Source organism: Drosophila montana, unplaced genomic scaffold (genome assembly GCF_035044405.1).
Source record: "Drosophila montana isolate Dmon_TW-CO22-7 unplaced genomic scaffold, ASM3504440v1 contig_3274_1, whole genome shotgun sequence".
In the NCBI taxonomy this organism is placed as follows: Eukaryota; Metazoa; Arthropoda; class Insecta; order Diptera; family Drosophilidae; genus Drosophila; species Drosophila montana.
Window position 1 is genome coordinate 19,890 of NW_026998157.1, and position 20,111 is coordinate 40,000.

Consider the following 20,111-nt stretch of genomic DNA (forward strand, 5'->3'; position numbering starts at 1 on the left):
GAAACTCATGCATTGCTGTTGGTAAACAAAGATCACGACTTGATGCTAGTAGATTATTTTTGGATAGGTAATACATGTCCCTTTTTTAGGCAAAAGTCGACACAAAATCGTCTTAGCAATTATCCATAGCATTTGTTTTTCGACTCGACTTGCAAACTTTGTCTTTCCTATTCGTTGCTGTTGTTTGCTTTTGATTTGTTTTGCCCAAGTTTGAAACTGGAAACTTAGCCGTGGCTAAAAATGGACATGAGAAAAGTAGCTACAACAACCATCAACGACAACAATAACAAAAAATCGTGAGGTCCGCTGCCACTAAAAACAAAACTAAAAAAAATAAATAAAAGAGAAAACACAGGCCCACTGAACCCACAGAGACACAGAGAAAACCTAAAGAAAAGCAACAGCAGCAGCAGCAGCAGCAGGAGGAAAATGACATCGACAGCAATCGGAATTGGGGAAGGCTTTGGGTTGAGGCATGCCCCAGTTACTCACCATCTCGTCGAGGCTCTTCAGATCATTCGTTATGATCTGCGGCTGTGGCCCGTACATCAGCATCGGATCCTTGTCGTTGTCGTCCTCGTTGTCGGTATCGCTGTCATAGAGATCCGTTTCGATGGCGGCACACTCTGAGCCGATCGGTGGCGCCTCCGTTTGGGTGCCGCTCTCCGAGCAGACGTTCTTCGTTTGTGTGCCGCAGCCGACGCCGCAGCCGCAGCCGATGCCGCAGCCGCAGCTGACGCCGTTCGCCTTGTTATCGGCCGCGATTTCGCGATCGATTTGTCGCTCCATTTGCACCAGCATCGGGGCCAGCATGCCTATCGATAAACGTGCACACATATCGATCAGTTCCGGTTGATCAATAATTGATCGCGCCGTGTTGCGTTGCACTTACCAAACTTGGCGCCACGTCTGGCCACCTCCAGCAGGCAGAGGATCACATGCTTCTCATTCTTGCGCATGATCAGATCGTCCGTCTCGAACAATAGGCACTCGATGATTTTAAGGCTCTTTCTGCAAATGACAAATCGTTTCAAGAGCGTGTGTCAGCCGACATGCATTTAACTGTCAGTCAATGATCAGCGATCACTGATCAGGTTTTTTTCTTTGAGTTATTTGATAATTGATTCTTGGCAAAGCATTCTGTTATGCTCAGCAGCTACTCAGGGATCTTAAGTAAAGGATCGATCAATGACGATCGCTGATCTACCCAAAATCTGCAAAACCTTTTGAATTGAGGATCAAATTGTATCGATTGTATCGGTCAGTAATCTGCAGCCTTCATTCTCAGCAAGTCTCGCAGAGAACTCAAATCGAGGATCATGTCATAATGTCTATCTGTGATCTTCATGTTATACAAAAAAAGGTTCGAAAATAAACTTATTTTAAATCAATGTTATTGATGAAACATATCATCTCTAAAAGGTAATCAATTAAAGATAACTGAGAAACTGAAAGCTAAAACCTCACAATCGATATATCGATCTTTAGATAAGGTCGATAAGGTTCTTAGACAGCTGGCTTTGGTTTTCATAGCGAATCATTTCGGTCTACTTTGAGAACAACTTTATCAGCACAGACTCCACAGAACTGCGATTTATGATCGTGAAAAGTTGAATTATCGATGCTCAGCTTGCAGCTGGAAATTCTATCCCAACTAGCTTCTAGTTAAGAGCCTGTAGATGTTCTCTTAAAATGAGACTAATGACAAGATCTGCCAGCTGGAACTAGTTGAGAATTATATTGATCGTATAAAAGTCTGAACTTGTGATAACTCGAAGCAGTTGTGAATTTGAACCTTAAATGTGTCTAATTGGAAAGCATAGCTATGTGGAAGATTTAGATCTAGTTTGAATTTGTATAAGTTAGGCTAGGACTCACCTGCACCAGGTTATAAAGTTGGAGACATTGTCGCGGGCAAAGAAGGTGCCGCTCTTCGCCGCGGGCAGATAATGCACATTGCCCAGGGCGAGTATCGGTCCGGCCAATCCGGAAGTCATTGAGCGTGTCATTGATTTGTTGCGCGCCTGTCGCCGGGCCAAATAGTCCTCTGCCGCTTGCCGCACATAATTTGCGTGCTGAAAACAAATTAAAGAGCGCAACAACAATAAATTAGACACAAAAGCGACAACAACAACAACAACAGCAACAACAATCGCGCCGAGACGCATCGCAAGTGAAAGTCAAAAATATTTTGGCTTATTTTAAAGCGCGACAAAAATCTAGAAAAAGTTTATTTTTAAAGAGTCTCAAGAATTTAGCGCGGCATTTTTAGGCTGACGGCAACTGAGCAGGCCGCAAACGGGGCAGCTGCCCCGCCCATCCCCCCCCCCCCCTTGCCCAGCTCCACCGGCAGAACAGGGTCTACGCGTCAGTTCGACTGATTGCAGCGAGCTGCGGCAACCAGGCCAGGGCACAGGAGCTGCCATCATCCGAATGATGGCGCCGCAATGTTATGCATAATTAATTAACACGCAGCCCAACCCCAGCCCCTCCATCCACCTACCCGCAAACACTCGTCACTTATCAGTCATTTGGCCAGCACATAAATTGTGAATGGGCGGGCCTAGCTAAATATGTGGCACACATTTTTCACATATTTGCTACAGCTACAATGTAGATCAGTGCGATTCTGCATTACAGGATCATCGAAATATAACTGGTTGGGAATTATAAGGGAATAAGAGCTGCGCTTGATTGAAAGTAATCCCATCTGCCTTATATACAATCTGCCAGTATGTAGATCACTGCGCACTCATTACGGAATGAGCTAGAACTGGTTGGGAATTATATGGGAATAAGAGCTGCGCTTGATTGAAAGTAATCCCATCTGCCACATATACAATCTGCCAGTATATGAACTCATGACAGCAATCCTTTTCTCACATAAGCTCGAACAATGTGAGCTTATGACAGACACTCTGCGCTATAACTAGTTGTGAATTATAAGCAAACAATAGGTGTTTTTGAGTTTGACTGAGGATCAGAGAGCCAAAAATTGGTGGCGTTAGCGTGTGCTTGACTAGGAATATATTAATACAGAAATTCCCATAAGAGTACACTTATTCTAACAATCTATCTATGAAATTGTAAACTGTATCCAAGAAAAACATATAAAATTTAGTTTTTATTAGATCGATTGCTCCTATATATTAAATGTCAAAGACAGAGTAAATATCGTAACTGCTTAGTTTTGTCAATATTTCATGCCTGTCAAGTTTTATCACGGCAATAAGGAGACAAACCGATGGAAATCTTGATACTACTGATCAAGATTTTCCATATATATATACATATGCTTTTCTGAGGTCGGACATGTCTCCTCCTGTGATTTACGCATAAGATGACTACAAATATACAAATTTTAAATCGAAGATGTCTATCGCATATACTACAATGCAGATTTAATTAACAAAGCTTGGTCTTCTTAGGTCAGTTCAAAGCTTTTCACATGGATCTGGGAAATTGTCAAACTTTGAAATGAACTTGAATTGCGAACGATAATTCCTATAAGGTTCGCCCAATCGTAACATTGCTCCATTAACAATTTGCTGTACTTGTAAACACTTTACATCCATTTGCAGCCCTGAAGATCAAGCTGTTTTTCAACACTGTCACACTTGTCGCCCCCGCATGCACCGTTAGCAAAAAAGAACTGACGTCGCTTTTTGAGGTTATGTCATCAAGATTGGCGCGCGTCGTTTATTTAATGTTATGCGATCCAATCCGATCCGATCCGATCCGTTCCAATCGAAGCCAATTCAGATTCGGATTCGATTTGAAGGCGCTGCTTGGCACGACGAAAGGCAACAACATGCAACAAATGGGAACGACGTGTCATGCATTTCCATTTCCATTTCGATTTCCATTTACATAGATCATTCCATATTCATTTATGCACATTTTTGTAATAATTTAATATTTCAACAATTTCAATATTTCCCTCTCTCGTGTCGCGTTATTATTTATTTATTTTGTATTTTTCATCTTTTTTGTTTATGGCTATCTCCACAAACTGCATTCAAAGTGCTTTATTTGGTGTTTATTGTTTCACCGTTTCGCAGTACCCTAAACCCAAACAAGGGCATCATCGCAAGCTGCTGACGTCTGACGTCTGGCGATAAATGCCGCCGGGCGGTGGGCGTGGCAACATCGCAATTTGCCTATTGTCAGTAAATGGAATGCAATAATATATTTGAACGTACAAGCAGATACAAGTTGGCACTGCTGTGAACTTAAAATGAATGGAACAAATTGGCAGCACTTTACATTCAATATTATTATGACCAGGTGGCAACACTGAAGTGATGTTAGAGCATTCGGAAGTCGCATTTGGCGTCTCCTCCGGCAGCAGCTGTTATCAAGGCAAAGCTCGAGCCAGACACTGACAAAAGACAAAAGACGCCCACGATGCATTTGGGCCCGAGGCGTTAAATAGGTCTGCATCTTCGCGCTGCGCTGCGCTACCCACGGTCGGGCATTTGGCCTTGTGCAAGCCAAATCGCAGTGGACATCTTATATTTTATTGCCTCTAGACAGCAATACAATATTGTCTTCCCATTCAACTGAGCTGAGTCAGCGCAGCTTTTTGGTAGCGCATCGCAGCTTCGGTTAGAACCGAGACCAAAATTCAAATTCAAATTCAAATTCAAATCGAAGCTGTGTGTGGTGCATGTGCCTTGACGTTAAAGGTGCCTCGTTGCCGCCGTTGTCGTTGTTGTTGCCTCCACAAAGCTGCATCAGATTTTCACTTTCGAAAGCGTCGGCATCGACACGAGGAGCATGGAAATAGTTATTATGACATCACAATCTCTCATGCTGCAGCACGTGCCAAAGTTGTGATGATGTTTTGATTAAGCCAGTGTTGAACAACGATGGCACTCGATATGCAGCCATGCATTCAATGCAGATGAGCTGCTCGGTTCCACTCCAGTTGGCCCTAAGCGCCGCAAGCCTTGGCCATTGCCAGTCCTGCCAAGCTATTTGAGGCTAGATATTAGTGTTGGACAAATTTCTAAGATGCCAGGCGCCGTGCCAATCTCGGCAGAGCCTTACAGGCTCACGTGTTATGAGTACCAATCGATATTAGTGCTGGGCAACACTTCAGGAAGCTAATTGACGTTATTGCTTTATGCATACCTTTGTTGTGTTACTTTGATAAAGTATAAAGGATGGTTGTAGTGCAACTGCCGAGGCTTTCGACCGAACAGTGTTGAGCAATGGCGGTATACGATATGGACCTGTGCGCTAAGAAGAGATGAGCCGAGTTTGATTATTGCACCTATCGATATTAGTGTTGAGAATGTCTTAAAAGCGCATGCAACAATTCGTGTATGCAAAACAAACTCTGTTTCTTCCGAATTATGTGTGAATTTCTCAAGCAGACTAGCTAAAGCCTGATTAATTGAATACGTATTGGTTACTTATAATAATTGACTCAAACGTGGCAAAGTTTTCGACAGTTAAGTGTTGAATAACGACGGCATTCGATAGACAGCTTTGCTTTGGTTAGAGATGAGTTCATCAGCTGTGCCGAATGTCGAGCATTTCCGGGCCGTGCGAGGCAATGTGGACACCTGCCGCTGCGCGTGTTGTACCAAATCTCTTCTGCAACATTTTCGAACACTAATTTACGGAACGAACGACAAAAGTTATACTCTATTACACGATGCCTTTGAGTATGAGTCCAGCCAAGGAGTATGCAAGTGCCAATCGGCACCTGTGGTCGTAATTGAATTGAAACAGTGTTGGTCAACGCGCAATTTGATGCGCACCTTTGCTTAGCTTGCCGGGCTCGCACCACAATTGCTTCCAGTGTTGACCGGATGTGCCTGGGAACTTTTTGACAACGTTATGGCCGGCAGCCATATCCGTCCTTTTCGAATAAATCGCTTCGCAAGCTCACATCGTAACCGAAAACATTATCCTTGCACTTTCAAAAAAAGAATCGTTCGCAAAAGTAGAGTAGGTGAGAGAATGTTCTTAACTTTCCGTTTTACTGTGGAAATTCATTGCAATTTTTATATAAATAATTTGCCGGAGCTAGTCGATTGCTTTCAATATGAATCCATTCAAAGGCGCAGCCAACGGGGAGTGCAATAATCAATTGGTCGAGGCTCGGACGTTGTCCCGTGCAGCCCGAGCGATTCGCGCCTTCTACACAAATCCAACCTGGGCCACTTTGCTTACTGCCATCGTTGCGGCCTGCCGGAGCGAGGACGGTGACGGGGACGGGGAGTTTGTGCGTCAACCAGATCTTCCGATTGGCCAATATATGGACTTCTTTATGCGCCAGTGCATCCAACTGCCGGCCGGCCATGTGCTCTCCCGCACGGTGCATGTGAATGCGACTATTTTCCTAACACACTGCGCCCGGGTGTGCAGCAAACGTGACTGTGCCGGGCGCTTGCTGCCAGAGAATGAAGAAGATCGGGCCCCAAGTTGTGCTCCCGATAAAAGCGACCAGCATCCAAATTCTCCATACAATTATGTGATGAAACCAAAACCATTTACGGTGATGTCCGACGCGGAGCGCTTCAGCCGCAAGCATATGCAATATAAGCCAGTCCGTGAACTGTACGTAAATAGTACGGATTATGCGGTGCATCCCTTGTGGCGGGGCATACAGCTGGTGGATGCGACAGATCCGAATATCGTTGACTTGAAGGGCAACTATAAGCTGTTCACCTACCATATGGATACCACATCGAACACGCTGATGCCGGACATTCCCTTTCGTTCCAGGCAGTTCTCCAATCGGCTCGCGATCATAGACGACGTCGAGAGCAGCGCCGTAGCGTTCCGCCATCTGCAGTCGGCCAAGAACAACGAGCTGGACGATCAGTCGGATATGGCCGAGTCGATAATGCTCGAACGCCCCATTAATAATATGAACATCTCGGATATGTCTATCGAGTCGGACGAGCTGGGCGATCAGGGCAGGGTCATCAGGGTGGAGCAATGGAATCTTGCCGACGAGAGCTCTGTCACCGAGCTGGAGCCTCGGAAATACGACTTCGTGAGCCGTGCCATGAAGGCTAAGTCAGCGGTCGAAGTGAAGTCTGAACCTTCGGATGATTGTGTTAAGAAGCCTCGGTTTCTTATTATTCCAATGTCCACGGACTCATCCGCTGACGAATCGATTGCCGAGCAGCTAAGTGAGAACGCCTTGCCGATCCTACAGTGTCGCTCGACCAAAGAGGATGGCGGAGACGAAGATCCGGATTCGCCGTTCAATGCCAATGTGCGTCCACGCAAAGTCGAGGCCAATGCGAAGGGCGAGGGCGAATATGACGGAGGAACGGTCAGCATTATTCCCATTGCCGCCGGCATTAGGGATCCGAAGCTGTTCTCTTACAACACCAACGATGCCAGGGTGCAGCAGCTGCTGCCGCTATTGCCACGCACCAAATTTCAAATTGAAGCCGAGGCGAATGCGCAGGCGGCGCAGATCCGTGGCAGCACGTCGTTGATGGACAAGCAGAGCTACTTGGAGGCGCGCTTGTCGAAACTACAGCGGCACCTCGAGGAGCCGTGCAGCAGTGAGGCAGCGAACAGGCTGCGCCTCGAAATGATCCAGATTCGGCGGCAGCTCATCAGTATTCAGCCAGACTCGGAGGAGTCCTCCGACATGGATGTGCAAGTGCCGGAACTGCTGACGTCCAGCCGTTCCAGATCGCTACTAAACGACGCACTGGACAATATGTTGCGGAACATTAGCCGCGACACGGCGACTGTTATGGAGCGCAGACTGACCAGAAATGTGGCCGGCTTCCTTGGCAGCACACGTCCCGATCAACGCTCCCCGTCGGTGTCCGTTGCAGTGTCGGACGAGCTCGCGCGCAAGGTCGTCAAACGTCGCCTGTCGAACAACGCGGCAGCAACAGATTCCCCACTCAACAGATTGCCCGGGAAGCGTCGCTGCGAGGAGCCACAGACGCACACGCCCCATCATGATATGCCCGTTGCCGAATGTGAGCGCAATGCGACCTTGGCCAGCACCCTCACTAGCATGACCCAGGTCAAATGCGATCTGCGGGCGGCCCAGCATCAGCTACGGGCACGCATTGTGACGATACACGGGCGCCTGGAAGAGCCGTGCACCAGCAGGGAGGCGCATAAGTTGCATGAGCAATTGGCGGGGATACGCGAAAAGCTGGCCACGATTGATGAGGCACTCGATGCAACTGTGCCGGACGGCTCGTCGGACATGGACTTGGAGGTGTCGACAACGGACTGCGATATACTGGATGTGCAGCCAAGCGAGCCGCGGGACATTGGATTCAATGAATCTGGCTTTTTGGTAAGCACGCGCTTGGATCAGACGCTGCCAAGGTTTCAGCCGACTGGTTTCAGTCTATCGGAGAGCACTCGCCTGGACGAGCAGTCGCGGCGTCCAGGAGCAGATGACTCCAGCAATAGGTCGGAGCAGCTACTGCCGACTGGCGACTCGGGCATTGTCTCAGCAGATGCGAGCGACCAAGTGGTGAGTATGTATAGCAGCTAAAGCATATTGGCCAGTGTTGACTCAAGCTTTGCCCACAGCATCCATCGACGCTCCAGCAAAGCGGGAATATGGACATGGTAATAGAGAAGCAGCTGGATGGGAGGCAGCAGGAAGAGCTCGCCAAGTCGCTTGAGGAAGAGACTGCGGAAGAAGAACAGGAAGATGATAATCACGACGTGGAAACGAATGTTGACGACGACGACGACGACGACGATGAAGAAGAAGAAGAAGAAGATAAAGTGCGTCAAAAGCCCGAAGTCGATGAACTCTGCGATGCTATGGAAGATCAGTCCGACTCTGAGATCAGCCATTGAGTACTGGCCTCTCTGATCCTGGACTGGACTATGCCTTTAATCCTAATCCAAATCCAAATTCTCGGATGCATGTAAATAAGTAACGACCCAACACTTTTATTCATATACATATATATATAATACTATATATACATATATATATATTTTTTTTATATTTTACCAGGAATTTTTTCAAACTTTTTGATATTTTAGTTGAAATATTTTCATTTTTTTTTAATTTTTAAAATATTTATAAACTTGTACATATTAATTAGCTTTATAATAATGTAATATATTTATTTATTTATTTGTTCAGGTATTTATATTTAAATTCAAAATTGTAATTAATTTAACTTTGACAGCAATTGGCAGAGAGTTTTTTCGATTTCATTGATATTATTAAATATTTAATGTACATTTTACTTTGTATATAACTTTTGGTTCGAATATATATATATATAAAAGAATATCAGAATATATAAGGTATATAAGATACCGATTTCATGTGAGCTGAATCCAGATGCTTTTTTATATCATATTGGGAAATCGCACAGATTTTAATTTAAGTTTGCATCTTACAGCCCCACTCGAAACGAAAGACTGTTGAACAGTCAAAGGCGAACGACTGTCAGATACTCTCTAATTCTGGTAATTGAAAGTTGCATTATGCCCAACCAATTTTGGAAACGCTAGACAAACGGACGGATAGTCGATCAGATAGAAACTGCATATGAAGAGATAACTGGTAAAGCATAGCATATATCTATGAAGTCGTAAAGTATATATACACATATATATATAGATATATGTATATAATATATTCATTCATTAATGCCGATCAACAGCCGTATATAGTATATAGTATATGGTACATGGTACATGGAACATGGTACATGGTACATGGTACATGGTACATGGTACATGGTATATAGTATATAGTATATAGTATATAGTATATAGTATATAGTATATAGTATATAGTATATAGTATATAGTATATAGTATATAGTATATAGTATATAGTATATAGTATATAGTATATAGTATATAGTATATAGTATATAGTATACGTTATGGTATACTAGATACTAGATACAAGATACAGGATACAAGATACAAGATACAAGATACAAGATACTATATACTAGATACTAGATACTAGATACTAGATACTTGATACTAAATACTTAATACTAGATACTAGATACTATATAGTAGATAGTAGATACTAAATACTAGACACTATATACTTGATAATAGATACTATATTACTATATCGTCTAGCTCTATAAGAAAAATCGTTGGAAAAGTGAAAAGTTTTCTTGGCACATAGTTTTCCCCTCACATACATATCTCGCAAACCGTATCAAATCGAACTGTTATATCTCGTGTGTCTTCAATGGGGGAAACAATTGTTCTCGACACAGAGCTTTGGCTTTTCCCGACAATATTTTTGGTTCGCCTTGGCTTAAAGTTGATATAAAGTCGTGGCATGGGTCAGAGGCCCCGCGGGCTGGGGAGGGGTTGGAGTGCGGGTGTCCGATGTCAGGTGTCGATGCGCATATTAACGTGACTTTGCCAACACTGGCAGAGCTGCCGCAAGTGGACGCAATGTGGGCCAAGTCGATGCTGCAGCTGCAAGTTGCATGCAACAAAGCGCAAGTACGTGACATGCGGCTGATATGTGTGTGTGTACAGGTAAAAACAAAAGAAAAACAAATGAAAGAGAGCGAAAGCCGTTATGGAAGCGCAAAAGATGTTGCAACACGCGCCGCTTGGCCGGAACGAGGCGGGGCGGGGCGGGGCGGCTGCCACGATGGGTTTGCGGCTTGTGGCATATGCGACATAGACTGAGGTGTGGGGAAGGGTATCTGTCACGTAATTAGCTTAGATTTTTGCACTTTATTTTTCTGCTTCTGCCCGACCCGAATGTGTGTCAATATGACGTTAACAGCATTAGGCAAAAGGCGATTGCGAAGTAAACAAAATCATATATATATAATATATATATATATATATAGGGGTATTTGTAGCCGCAATGCCCGTAACAGCTTTTTGCTTCCGCGAAAAAGAAAACCCAAATTAAATCAAACAAAATTAAAGCGAACTGCAAAAAATGAAATACAAAATGACATTGCAAAAAAATACGAACAATAAGATTTATATTAAATATATATGTATATAGAAAATATAAAACATACAGATACCCTGGGACCTTGACTATGCAACAATATATAGCGTATATATAAGGTACAGTTTATATATACATATATAATATAGTATATATATAGTATATATGTACATATGTATAGTATGTGATTAGAGAAATCATTGACAACTTCAAATTGGTGAGTTTTTAATATTATATGTGGTCAATAATTTTGAACAGATTTTGCCCAAGGGAGCTATATGATATATAAAGGAAGATATACATATATATATATATATATAGTGTATTTAGCTAATCGGTAAGTTGGTTTTCTGCGTATTTTCAGTGCTTAAACAAACACTTAACTTGCAGGCAATTCCTCCGATTGACAGCTGTATACTATGCTGGCCCGATCTAGCTGACTGATATACATATATCTATATATATGTATATATATATAGATCTAGCCTGTAGCAGCAAGATGAACAAGCTTGGCTACTTCCCAAAAATCGTTACATATAGATTAAAGTAAAGGGTATCAGAAGTCAAGCGACTGCAATTACCTCAGCATACCCTGTACATGCCACACGCGGCTGCAAGGTATAAGCGACTGCACACACCCACACTAATCACATGTGTGTGTGTGTGTGTGTGTGTGGGCCTCTGACTTGGCCAACGCCTAAGCGGATTTGCTGTCAAATAAAAAAACACACACACACACACCAAATTTCGCATTGTGTTGGCTGTCTTTGAGCTGGTCGCGGCCAGGGCGGCTGTGGAGTAGAGGGAGGGGGGAGGGGGGGAGGAGGAGGGGGAGGGTAGACGGCAGCTCAAAGAGCTGAGTCTAATGGAGTGAAGTGGACTTGCCACCGATTTTATTCAGATAGCCAGCTAGGCACGAGGTTTGTTTCGGGCTTTATTTGTGTTTTATTTATTTTTTATTTTTTTTGCTGTTTTCAACTCAATCAAAATCACAAAATCAAGAGATGGAAAAAAAAACTGTCCACGCTGTTCCATTCAAAATCATATTTCAAAGGCCGTGTCGACAGCAACAACAACAATATTTGTTGGTTATTGTCTGTTTTCGATACCCTGTAATCTGTTGAAAGTGTTTGGCACATATGAGCTAAGAGAGAGAGAGAGAGAGGGAGAGCGAAAGAGAGAGAGTCTGTCTGAACTCTTCGATCTAGGAAACAAAAGCTAGAAACTTGAGCTTATTCTCGATGACTTCCAACACTTGCATGTTATCGATAAATATCGATATTTTAGCACATGGCATAACTCGAAGATCAAAATTTGGGTTACAGCTTCTCGTACACAGATTAAGAGTATACCACTTTCTGGGTACCCTCTCCCAATGCTCCATTAAATGGACAAAAAAAAAAACTCATATTTAAGAGTTAACATTTTTGTATAGCTGGCAACTGGGCTTAGGGTATCCTCCAGTCGGACATTGGCGAGCGCTCTTTTATGATTTCTTTCTTGGAGTTCAAGGTTCTCATGGACAACTTCCTCGTAGCTAACTAGCTGGCCAAGCCGTCTTGTGTGTCTCTCTTTTGGCCAGTTGGCAATGATAGATCGCTGCCAAATGATTGTTGCAACAACAACAACAGCAACAACAACAACAACAACAACAACAACAGCAACAGTTGCTGTTAAAAATCTGTGTATTGGTTACGTCGGTCACCTGCTCGGGGGCCCCGCTTTTGATCTTGGCTATACTAGAAACTTATGAATTTGATTGGGCTGTTTTTTTTTTGTTCACGTTCCTTTCATCTCCTCTTCTTGTTTTTTTGGCCAAACGTTAACGGTATTTCCATAATGCCATAGAAGGCGTTTTGTTTGCCAAAGTTTGTTGGCCCCTCCGTCTGCCCGTCCGTCCGTCCGTCCGTCCGCTCGCTCAGGTGTGGGAAACGACCATGGCCAAAAGATCGATGAGATCAGATCACTGATCGATAGTCAGCATATGTGTGTGTGTGTGTGTGTGTGTGTGTGTGGGCATAGCTAATATAACTGCAGATATGCAATTGGTAATTGATACGAGCTGGCAGCTTGTGGGAACTGACTGCAGCCAGAGCCTGATCATAGATCTATGACACAATTTGTCACAGATCAGCAAATACTACGATTTAACAAATGTCTCCAGCATACGAGGGAGGGGGAGGGAGAGGGGGAAGCGGAGGGGGGGGGGGGTAGATCGTCAAGAATTTCTTATGCAGTAGAAACGCTTGCGAGTTCGTAAAGTCAAATAGAGCATTAAAATCTCTGAATTTTTGAGCTTTTCTAAGTTTTAGCTTTTCTTTCATGCTCTTATTGGGGGTATTCATATTTGTCAATATATATAAAATATTATATATATAATATATATAACGCATAGAAGACCACATAAAGTGTATATATTCTTGATCTGGGACCAAAATATTATAAACATCGGATCATTATAGCATAAATCGCTATAGACAGAATCGTTGGAAAAGCGAGTTATTGTAGGGAAAATTGCACAATTATCGTGGGATATTTGCTAAGCCCCAAGCCATATGTCTTTCAGGGTATTTAATCCAAAGTTAGACATTATTTGTATTTCTTTGTAATGTTCGAGAGGTGAATGTACTTCAATGTGAAGTATGGGATTGTACTAGAATATATTACATGTATAGCTGGCAGCTTCTAGATAGATATAACTTGGCCAAATAGATGCATATACATATGAATATATTGATCTATCTAGTAGTGTACTAAGTATATACCATGCTATACTTTACTATACACAGCTAACAAGACAAAGCCGCTGCCAAAACAAAACTAAACTAAACCACACTGAACTGGTTTGTTTTTTTTTGTTTTTTTGCCTTCTTTCTGAAAAGCCAAAACGAATTTTGAATGTGGGTGAAGTTGTTAAAAAATGTGGCAAACGCAAACGCAAACGCAATCGAGGCCAATCGCCCCGTGTCGGCTGGCTTCCAGAGCGACACCCTACCCCGCCCTCCATCAATGCTGTGGACCTGCCAAGCGCATATTTAGTTATAAACTTGAATTTAGACTCGGCCCAAAATTAGATAGACAGACTATGGGCTATGAGAGAGAGAGAGAGCGCGCCGAACGACTCGCCCCGAGACAGTTACAAATGTGGTCGCAAATGCCCAAAAATAAAAGAAAAAAATAACAAAATAAACAAAAACGTTAACGAAAACGAAACAAGAATGCGCGCCTTGGGAACGAAACGAAATGGCATGAAACGGATGAGACCATAAACAACGCTTACAAACGGTCTATAAGCCATGAGCGGTAGCTCCAATTCCGTTGACAATTGACTTGATTTGCTGCTTGACGAGCTTCCTGTTACAAATTAACATATTAGCATCAGCTTGTTTTAACATGTGCCTGGTAAAGTGCATGTTAGCTGGCATGTAGCCTAAGCGCCCTTTAATATCTGAGCGTTCGATTCTTGTGATAAGCGTTGATGCATATGTTAAGCAAGTGGCATATGGATAAACTTGCCTGATATTTGAAGTGCATGTTGGCTGGCCTGCTGTTAGATATATGTATCTAAATATCTGTATAGCTTGCAACTGCAGCTACCACTAGCTTTGTTGGCATATACAAACTTAACAAGCATTTACCAGTTGGATGTATACTTCCAGGTAAATGATGACAGCCCGACTGACTAATAAGCAATTTGAGCAAATGCAATTAACTTAGACAACATGTTAAAATAATTGGCAACTTTAACAGAAATATGACAAAACGCTCCCAAATAGGTAAACACTGGCGACAGCTAAATGTGCGTCTCGCATATAATCTTTGTGCGATCTGGCAATCTCTGTGCGGGGGAGGCGGATGGGAGTTGAAGGGGAGGGTCGAAGGCAGAGAGTCGTGCCAATTGCCAGGCCATGTCTATTTGGCTATTTGTCCAGTTTTGGGCACAGAGCGCAAAAGCATTTCAATGCTTGCCAGGTAAATACGAGCATATGTAAATATTAATTTTATTAAACAAACGTGACGCGAACTCTTTTTTAAACGTTGACACGACAATTGCAACCCACACACACACACACACACACACACACATACGCGCGCGCTTAGTTGGCTTAGATTAAACAGTGCGCGCTTTTCATATTTGGCTTTTCAATTCACAATATTTATGCCATGCAAAACTGTTGTTTATTGTGTCTGTTATTGGACCCAGCTACACACAAAAGGTCGCCGCTTTGGACTTGGACTCGTTTTCAATGTTTTTTTGCGCTTTAAGTTGGTGACATCGTCCGGCTACGTGCAGGCGTCGCAATCGCAGTCCAAAACGGCGGCAGTCCATCAACGAGACGCATCCAAATGCGTGGGAAATGTGCGCCGGCCTTGCTTTGAAGTCGGGCCTGTTGCGGAGTCAGTTGGAAAGGCTATTTGCGGAATTTCAAAGGCAAAAACTGTGCATACTCATCGCACACACACACACACACAGCGACAGCGACAATACAAACACCCGCCTTGTATATAAATTGCATAAAGTTTTTGCTAGTGAAAGCTGCTTAATGTGTGCACACACTGCCCGGCATTACAACTACTGTGACCCTGTCAAGCGTAATTTGCCGGCATTACACGCACACGCACACGCACGCACACACACGCGCACACAAAGAGCCGACTCAAATTGGCATGTAACTGTCGCAAAGCGTGCACACACTGGCAACAATGTGACCCCCTGCTGAGCGCAGCAATCATGAAAACCAAAACAAAGCGCGCTGCGCTGCGTATTGTGTGATTAAGTTTGCAAATAAGGCTAAAGAAGCATAATTGTCACATAATAGACGCAAAACTTGGCTTGCACTTGCACGTTAATTGGCCTAAAAAAAAAAAACCACAATACAAAAATAAATACAAAATGAATCATCGGCAACAACAATTGGCGCATTTCGTAGGCGACTCGCAACGATTTGGACTTCCTTTTTTGTGGGGCGGCCGTCACATGATTGTCGCCATTGAGACGGCACGACAACTGCAACTGCAACTGCAACGTGACGCATGAGCAGTGGCAGCAACAACAAGTAAGCAGTAGGGAGTGCCCGACTGGCAGATACCCTGCTTCTCTTAGTGGCACACTACTTCGGTGCTTATGGTCCGATCTTTATGAAGTTTTCGCGGCTTACCAATTATCATCCTATTATAAGAATGTAAGAGTTTGCCAAATGTACGTAATAGAAGTATACATAATACCAATTTCAAGTCTTTACCTCTTGTAGCATCCGAGATACATAGACGCGATCACAAAGAGAAACAGGCAGACATGACATGTGACTATGTGCCTAAAGGAGTAGGAGACGCTTCCTTCTGGTCATAACATGCACATGCACTGGACCCCTTTTATAGCAAGCAGTTGGTGGCGATGCGCTTTAACCTTTAACCGCACCCTAGCCCCCGGCCCCCGCCGCCCATGTGGTTTCTATTTTGGAGTTGCGACAAATATAGAGCGCAATCCCTAAGACGAATGACCGTTAATGGAGACATTTGTGTGCGCCTAGGGGTTGGGGGGTTAAATGTATTTATAAACGTGCATATAGATATGTGTACGTGCACGTGCACAGCTTGACAACTTGCCTGAAACGATCTTGATCTTAGCTGTGGCACATGCCACACAACGCGGCCAGTTCAATAACAATGGCCAACTTTGAACAAAGGCGAATTTTCAATTGTGGCGCGCACAGTGGCGGCCACTTACAAGAACTTTAACACGCCAGAGTTCAAATTAGTCAGCAACACTCCATAAATCAGACAACGGAAAACAATCATAAAGAAACCGACCTGGCCACCGATCGGGCCACCAGGCCATGGCAGCGCCTTGCCATGCACAGATCTGGCTGGCGCTCTCTGGACACACGGGCAGCTGCCGCAACAACTGGCCAATCGAGTTGGGCCGCCCGCTGCTCTGGGTCGAGCGATTAGCATACAATTTGCGAGGCAACTTGTTTTTGTTGCTGTTGTTGTTATTGTTGCATTGACAGCAATAAATAATAAAATTGCATTGCAATGCACTTTGCCAGGCGGATTAATCGCTAAGTTGAACAAACTGCACCAAAGGATGGGTGAGCTAACAAAAGGAATGCATGAAGTAAGTCAAGTAAGTCAAGTATCAGCTAGATTAAATCAATATATCAAACTAATCAGTTACTTTCCTCTAGGTTCATAAGCAATTGCAATGCAATGCACTTTGTCAGTCGGATAAATCGCAAAGCTAAATAAACTGCAGCAATAGTTAACAGAAGGAATGTATAAAGTGTGTCTACAATCAGCTTGATTGCAATAATATATTAAGCTAATCGGTTTCTTTCTTATGTATTCCGGGTATTACATAGTGCGCTACAAAAATAAGCAGAGGAAGTGCATTAAAGACTCGCACAGTGTTGTTCACTTTGCCAGGCGGATAAAACTCAAAACTAAACAAACTGCAAAACTGTATTGATGGTGGGGAAAAGGTGACTACGAAATTGTCGAGCACTTAATTTAATCATTTTTTTTAACCCTATATGCAGTGTATTTAAAAGTCTTGTGCACTCGCCTGGGCAAGCCATAAAAAATAACTGGCGTCTGTTGTTGTTGCTGCTGCTGCGGCACAGTGTCGTACAAATTGCACCGTTAATAAAGTCAAAATCGGATTAGGCACGCCTCGATCGACGCCTGCTTCCCTGCCCGTTGGCTGCCCCAGCTGAGCAACGGGCCTAAATGGAGCTCAGCTGCACGCCCGTTGCCAAGTGGCCAACAGTTGGTCAACCTGGAGACACACTTGCAGATTGGGACCCACAGATGCAGATAGATATTTGATCTCGTGGCCGAAAATGCCAAACAATAAATTGGCACTAATGAATTTGATTCATTTCGATTTGCTTTTGGCAATAACTAAATCAACATTTCGGGCTGACAGTTGTCATAAGGCAAGACTGACCCATATGTGTCCGACGGTAGGAAAAGGAGTGCCAGCATAAAAACAAAAAAATTACAAAAATAAATAAAATGAACATAACTATGCGCATATCTTGATAGATTTAACAAAACTGCGAATTGTAGTTACAAGCTGATCGCAAGATATATCAAATTGAATAAATCAACATTCGGAATGTACAAGTCGACAAACATTCAGCAAAACATGTCCTTCAAATTCCAAGCTTAGCAAGCAAATGGTTTAATATAAATATGGCATAATTTATGGGCTAGATATCATTAGAAAATATCATTTAAAAAGTTATTTTCAACTGCTACAAATTCAAATTTTACTAAATTATTTAAGCTATGATAATGACAAATACAAATCAGCATGGAAATCATGTATGCTTCATTCCAAAATCATTCCATTTGGTGCCCATTTTCCACGTGGATATTGCGAAAAGCGTGAAAGAATTCTCACATGCGGTTGGAACATGCCAAAACGCCCTTTCGGATTTGGTTCATTCGAAAACTGATAAAAAGGCAACTTTAACCATGCTATATGTAAGTGCAAGATCGATCAAATTGATCTACTATTTGCATGTTGTAAGATACTCGTTGTGAATCAAAATGCGCTCTGTGACAACACCCAATGTAAATATGTGTGTATTTCGTGTACAAGCGACTTCTAGTTGCCAATGGGATCATATATGTATGTACATATGCATACGTAGAGTTAGGATCGACGATCAACTGGAATTGCATTGTGCCACGTCCGTGTCGACGTTCAGCGCCAGTTATATATGTATGTATCTGCAAAATTTCCCAATAACTTTTGGCCACTTGGTATGCATGGAGGTAGCCAATAAATGAGCAGGCAGCAGCGGGACTCAATTGAGGAGGCAACGACCCAAGTTGGACTATTAAATTGAATGGGCTCACGAAGTGTTTTTTTTTTTGTTTTTTTTGGGGCCCAGCGAGTCACGAACCAACTGCGACTGATCAAGAAGAATTCTCAGTTAATATCAATGTCGAAATGCTATTTATTTTTATTTTTATTTATGTTACAGCGGCAATTTATTGGTTTATTATACAAATATTGCACTGTGTGGTTGGCCGTTTGGCCGAAGATGGACCAAATATATTGTGCAGTGTTGTATAACGTTATTGGCTGATCGAACGTTATCGATAAGCGGCGACTATCGCTTACGCACAACGGCAATTCATGGAAAATACCGTTGTTTTTCTCTTCAATGGAACTCATTGAGAGATTGGGACACAGTAAACCTTAATTGGAAGACAATTTCTTGGCTTTTCTTGGATACATTTTCCCTGTTTCCCCATAGATTCGTGTGCGTATTCATTTCTGGCGGGCCATAATCACAACGACCATTTAATTGAGCCCCGGGCAGTAGCTTTTTTAGGCAAATTGGAGCTGGGTAAGCAATGCAGTCGCGGGGGCGGGGGCGGGGGGGGGGGCATAGGCTCCTATCGGCGATAATTGGCAGTGCGAGTGTTTGGCCAATTAAAAGCAGTCGTCGGCTTTATCAAATTCAATTAGTTGACTCGAGAAATCGTTGACGGCAGGCCCAAAACAAAAATAAACAAACAAATAGAAGATAAACTATGACACATACAAAAAAAAAGGGGCAAAAAAAACACAAACGAATTTAAGATACACTTGCAGCTCGATTTGACCAATTGCTGAGTGCATTTTGGTATGGGGATCAATGCACAGATCAGCCTGGTAACTGAAATGCTCGAGATTTCTGGAAATTTCACCCGCAAGTGTGGAAAATTGACGGATTAGTCGTGTACAATTTCAACTCAATTTGATCGATCTCTGTAAAAGTTCATTTGATCCCTGTTTCACACTTTTCGCAAATCCATCCTTTCTGTGCGAAAAATGAACGGATCAAAGCTTTCTTGGCCGAAGTTTCCGAATGTGCCCGATCGGCTTCAAGCGCATATTCAAAAGAACTTAATGCGCGATTTCACTAGCAAGTGTGAAATATTAGCGGAAAACGCTTCAACGAAACCTTTTTGTTTAACTTCCGATCGGATTTCGTTTCGCAAAATCTAGTCCTTTCGGATAAAAGTTGTACAGAGTGAATGCGAATTGAATGTTATTTATGAAGTTTTCATTCGTTTGACTAATTTTTAACTATCTATGCAAACGGAAAATGGGCGAAAAAGTAATGTTTAAAATTTGTAGGAAAAAACTTGATCCGCTCAAAGCTGGGCATATTATTAGTTG

General features: G+C 43.0%; 2 protein-coding genes and 1 long non-coding RNA gene across 9 annotated transcripts in view; 2 read left to right on the forward strand and 1 right to left on the reverse strand.

Annotated features, from left to right (window-relative positions):
- Positions 1–20,111, reverse strand: part of pigs (pickled eggs) — an 87,248-nt gene that overhangs the window by 10,772 nt on the left and 56,365 nt on the right. For both annotated transcript variants that reach the window (XM_064690545.1, XM_064690546.1), the window contains exons 5-7: positions 1,879–2,075; positions 893–1,011; positions 493–815 (exon numbers count right to left, since the gene is read on the reverse strand). In XM_064690545.1, coding sequence (XP_064546615.1) covers positions 493–815; positions 893–1,011; positions 1,879–2,075 — 639 coding nt within the window. The remainder of the gene's footprint in view (positions 1–492; positions 816–892; positions 1,012–1,878; positions 2,076–20,111) is intronic.
- LOC135434114 (uncharacterized) lies at positions 5,909–8,817 on the forward strand. The gene is made up of 2 exons (XM_064690521.1): positions 5,909–8,482; positions 8,542–8,817. The coding sequence occupies exons 1-2, from the start codon at positions 6,059–6,061 to the stop codon at positions 8,815–8,817; spliced, it is 2,700 nt and encodes an 899-aa protein (XP_064546591.1). The 5' UTR covers positions 5,909–6,058.
- LOC135434132 (uncharacterized) lies at positions 14,783–18,182 on the forward strand. Of its 6 annotated transcripts, none has more exons than XR_010437179.1 (6): positions 14,797–14,899; positions 15,132–16,110; positions 16,180–17,054; positions 17,116–17,210; positions 17,290–17,398; positions 17,467–18,182. It is a non-coding gene; the product is annotated as an uncharacterized LOC135434132 (long non-coding RNA). The 6 variants fall into 6 exon arrangements; XR_010437182.1 differs by having other exon boundaries at positions 16,180–17,045; XR_010437178.1 differs by having other exon boundaries at positions 14,783–14,899; positions 15,029–16,110; positions 17,116–17,398.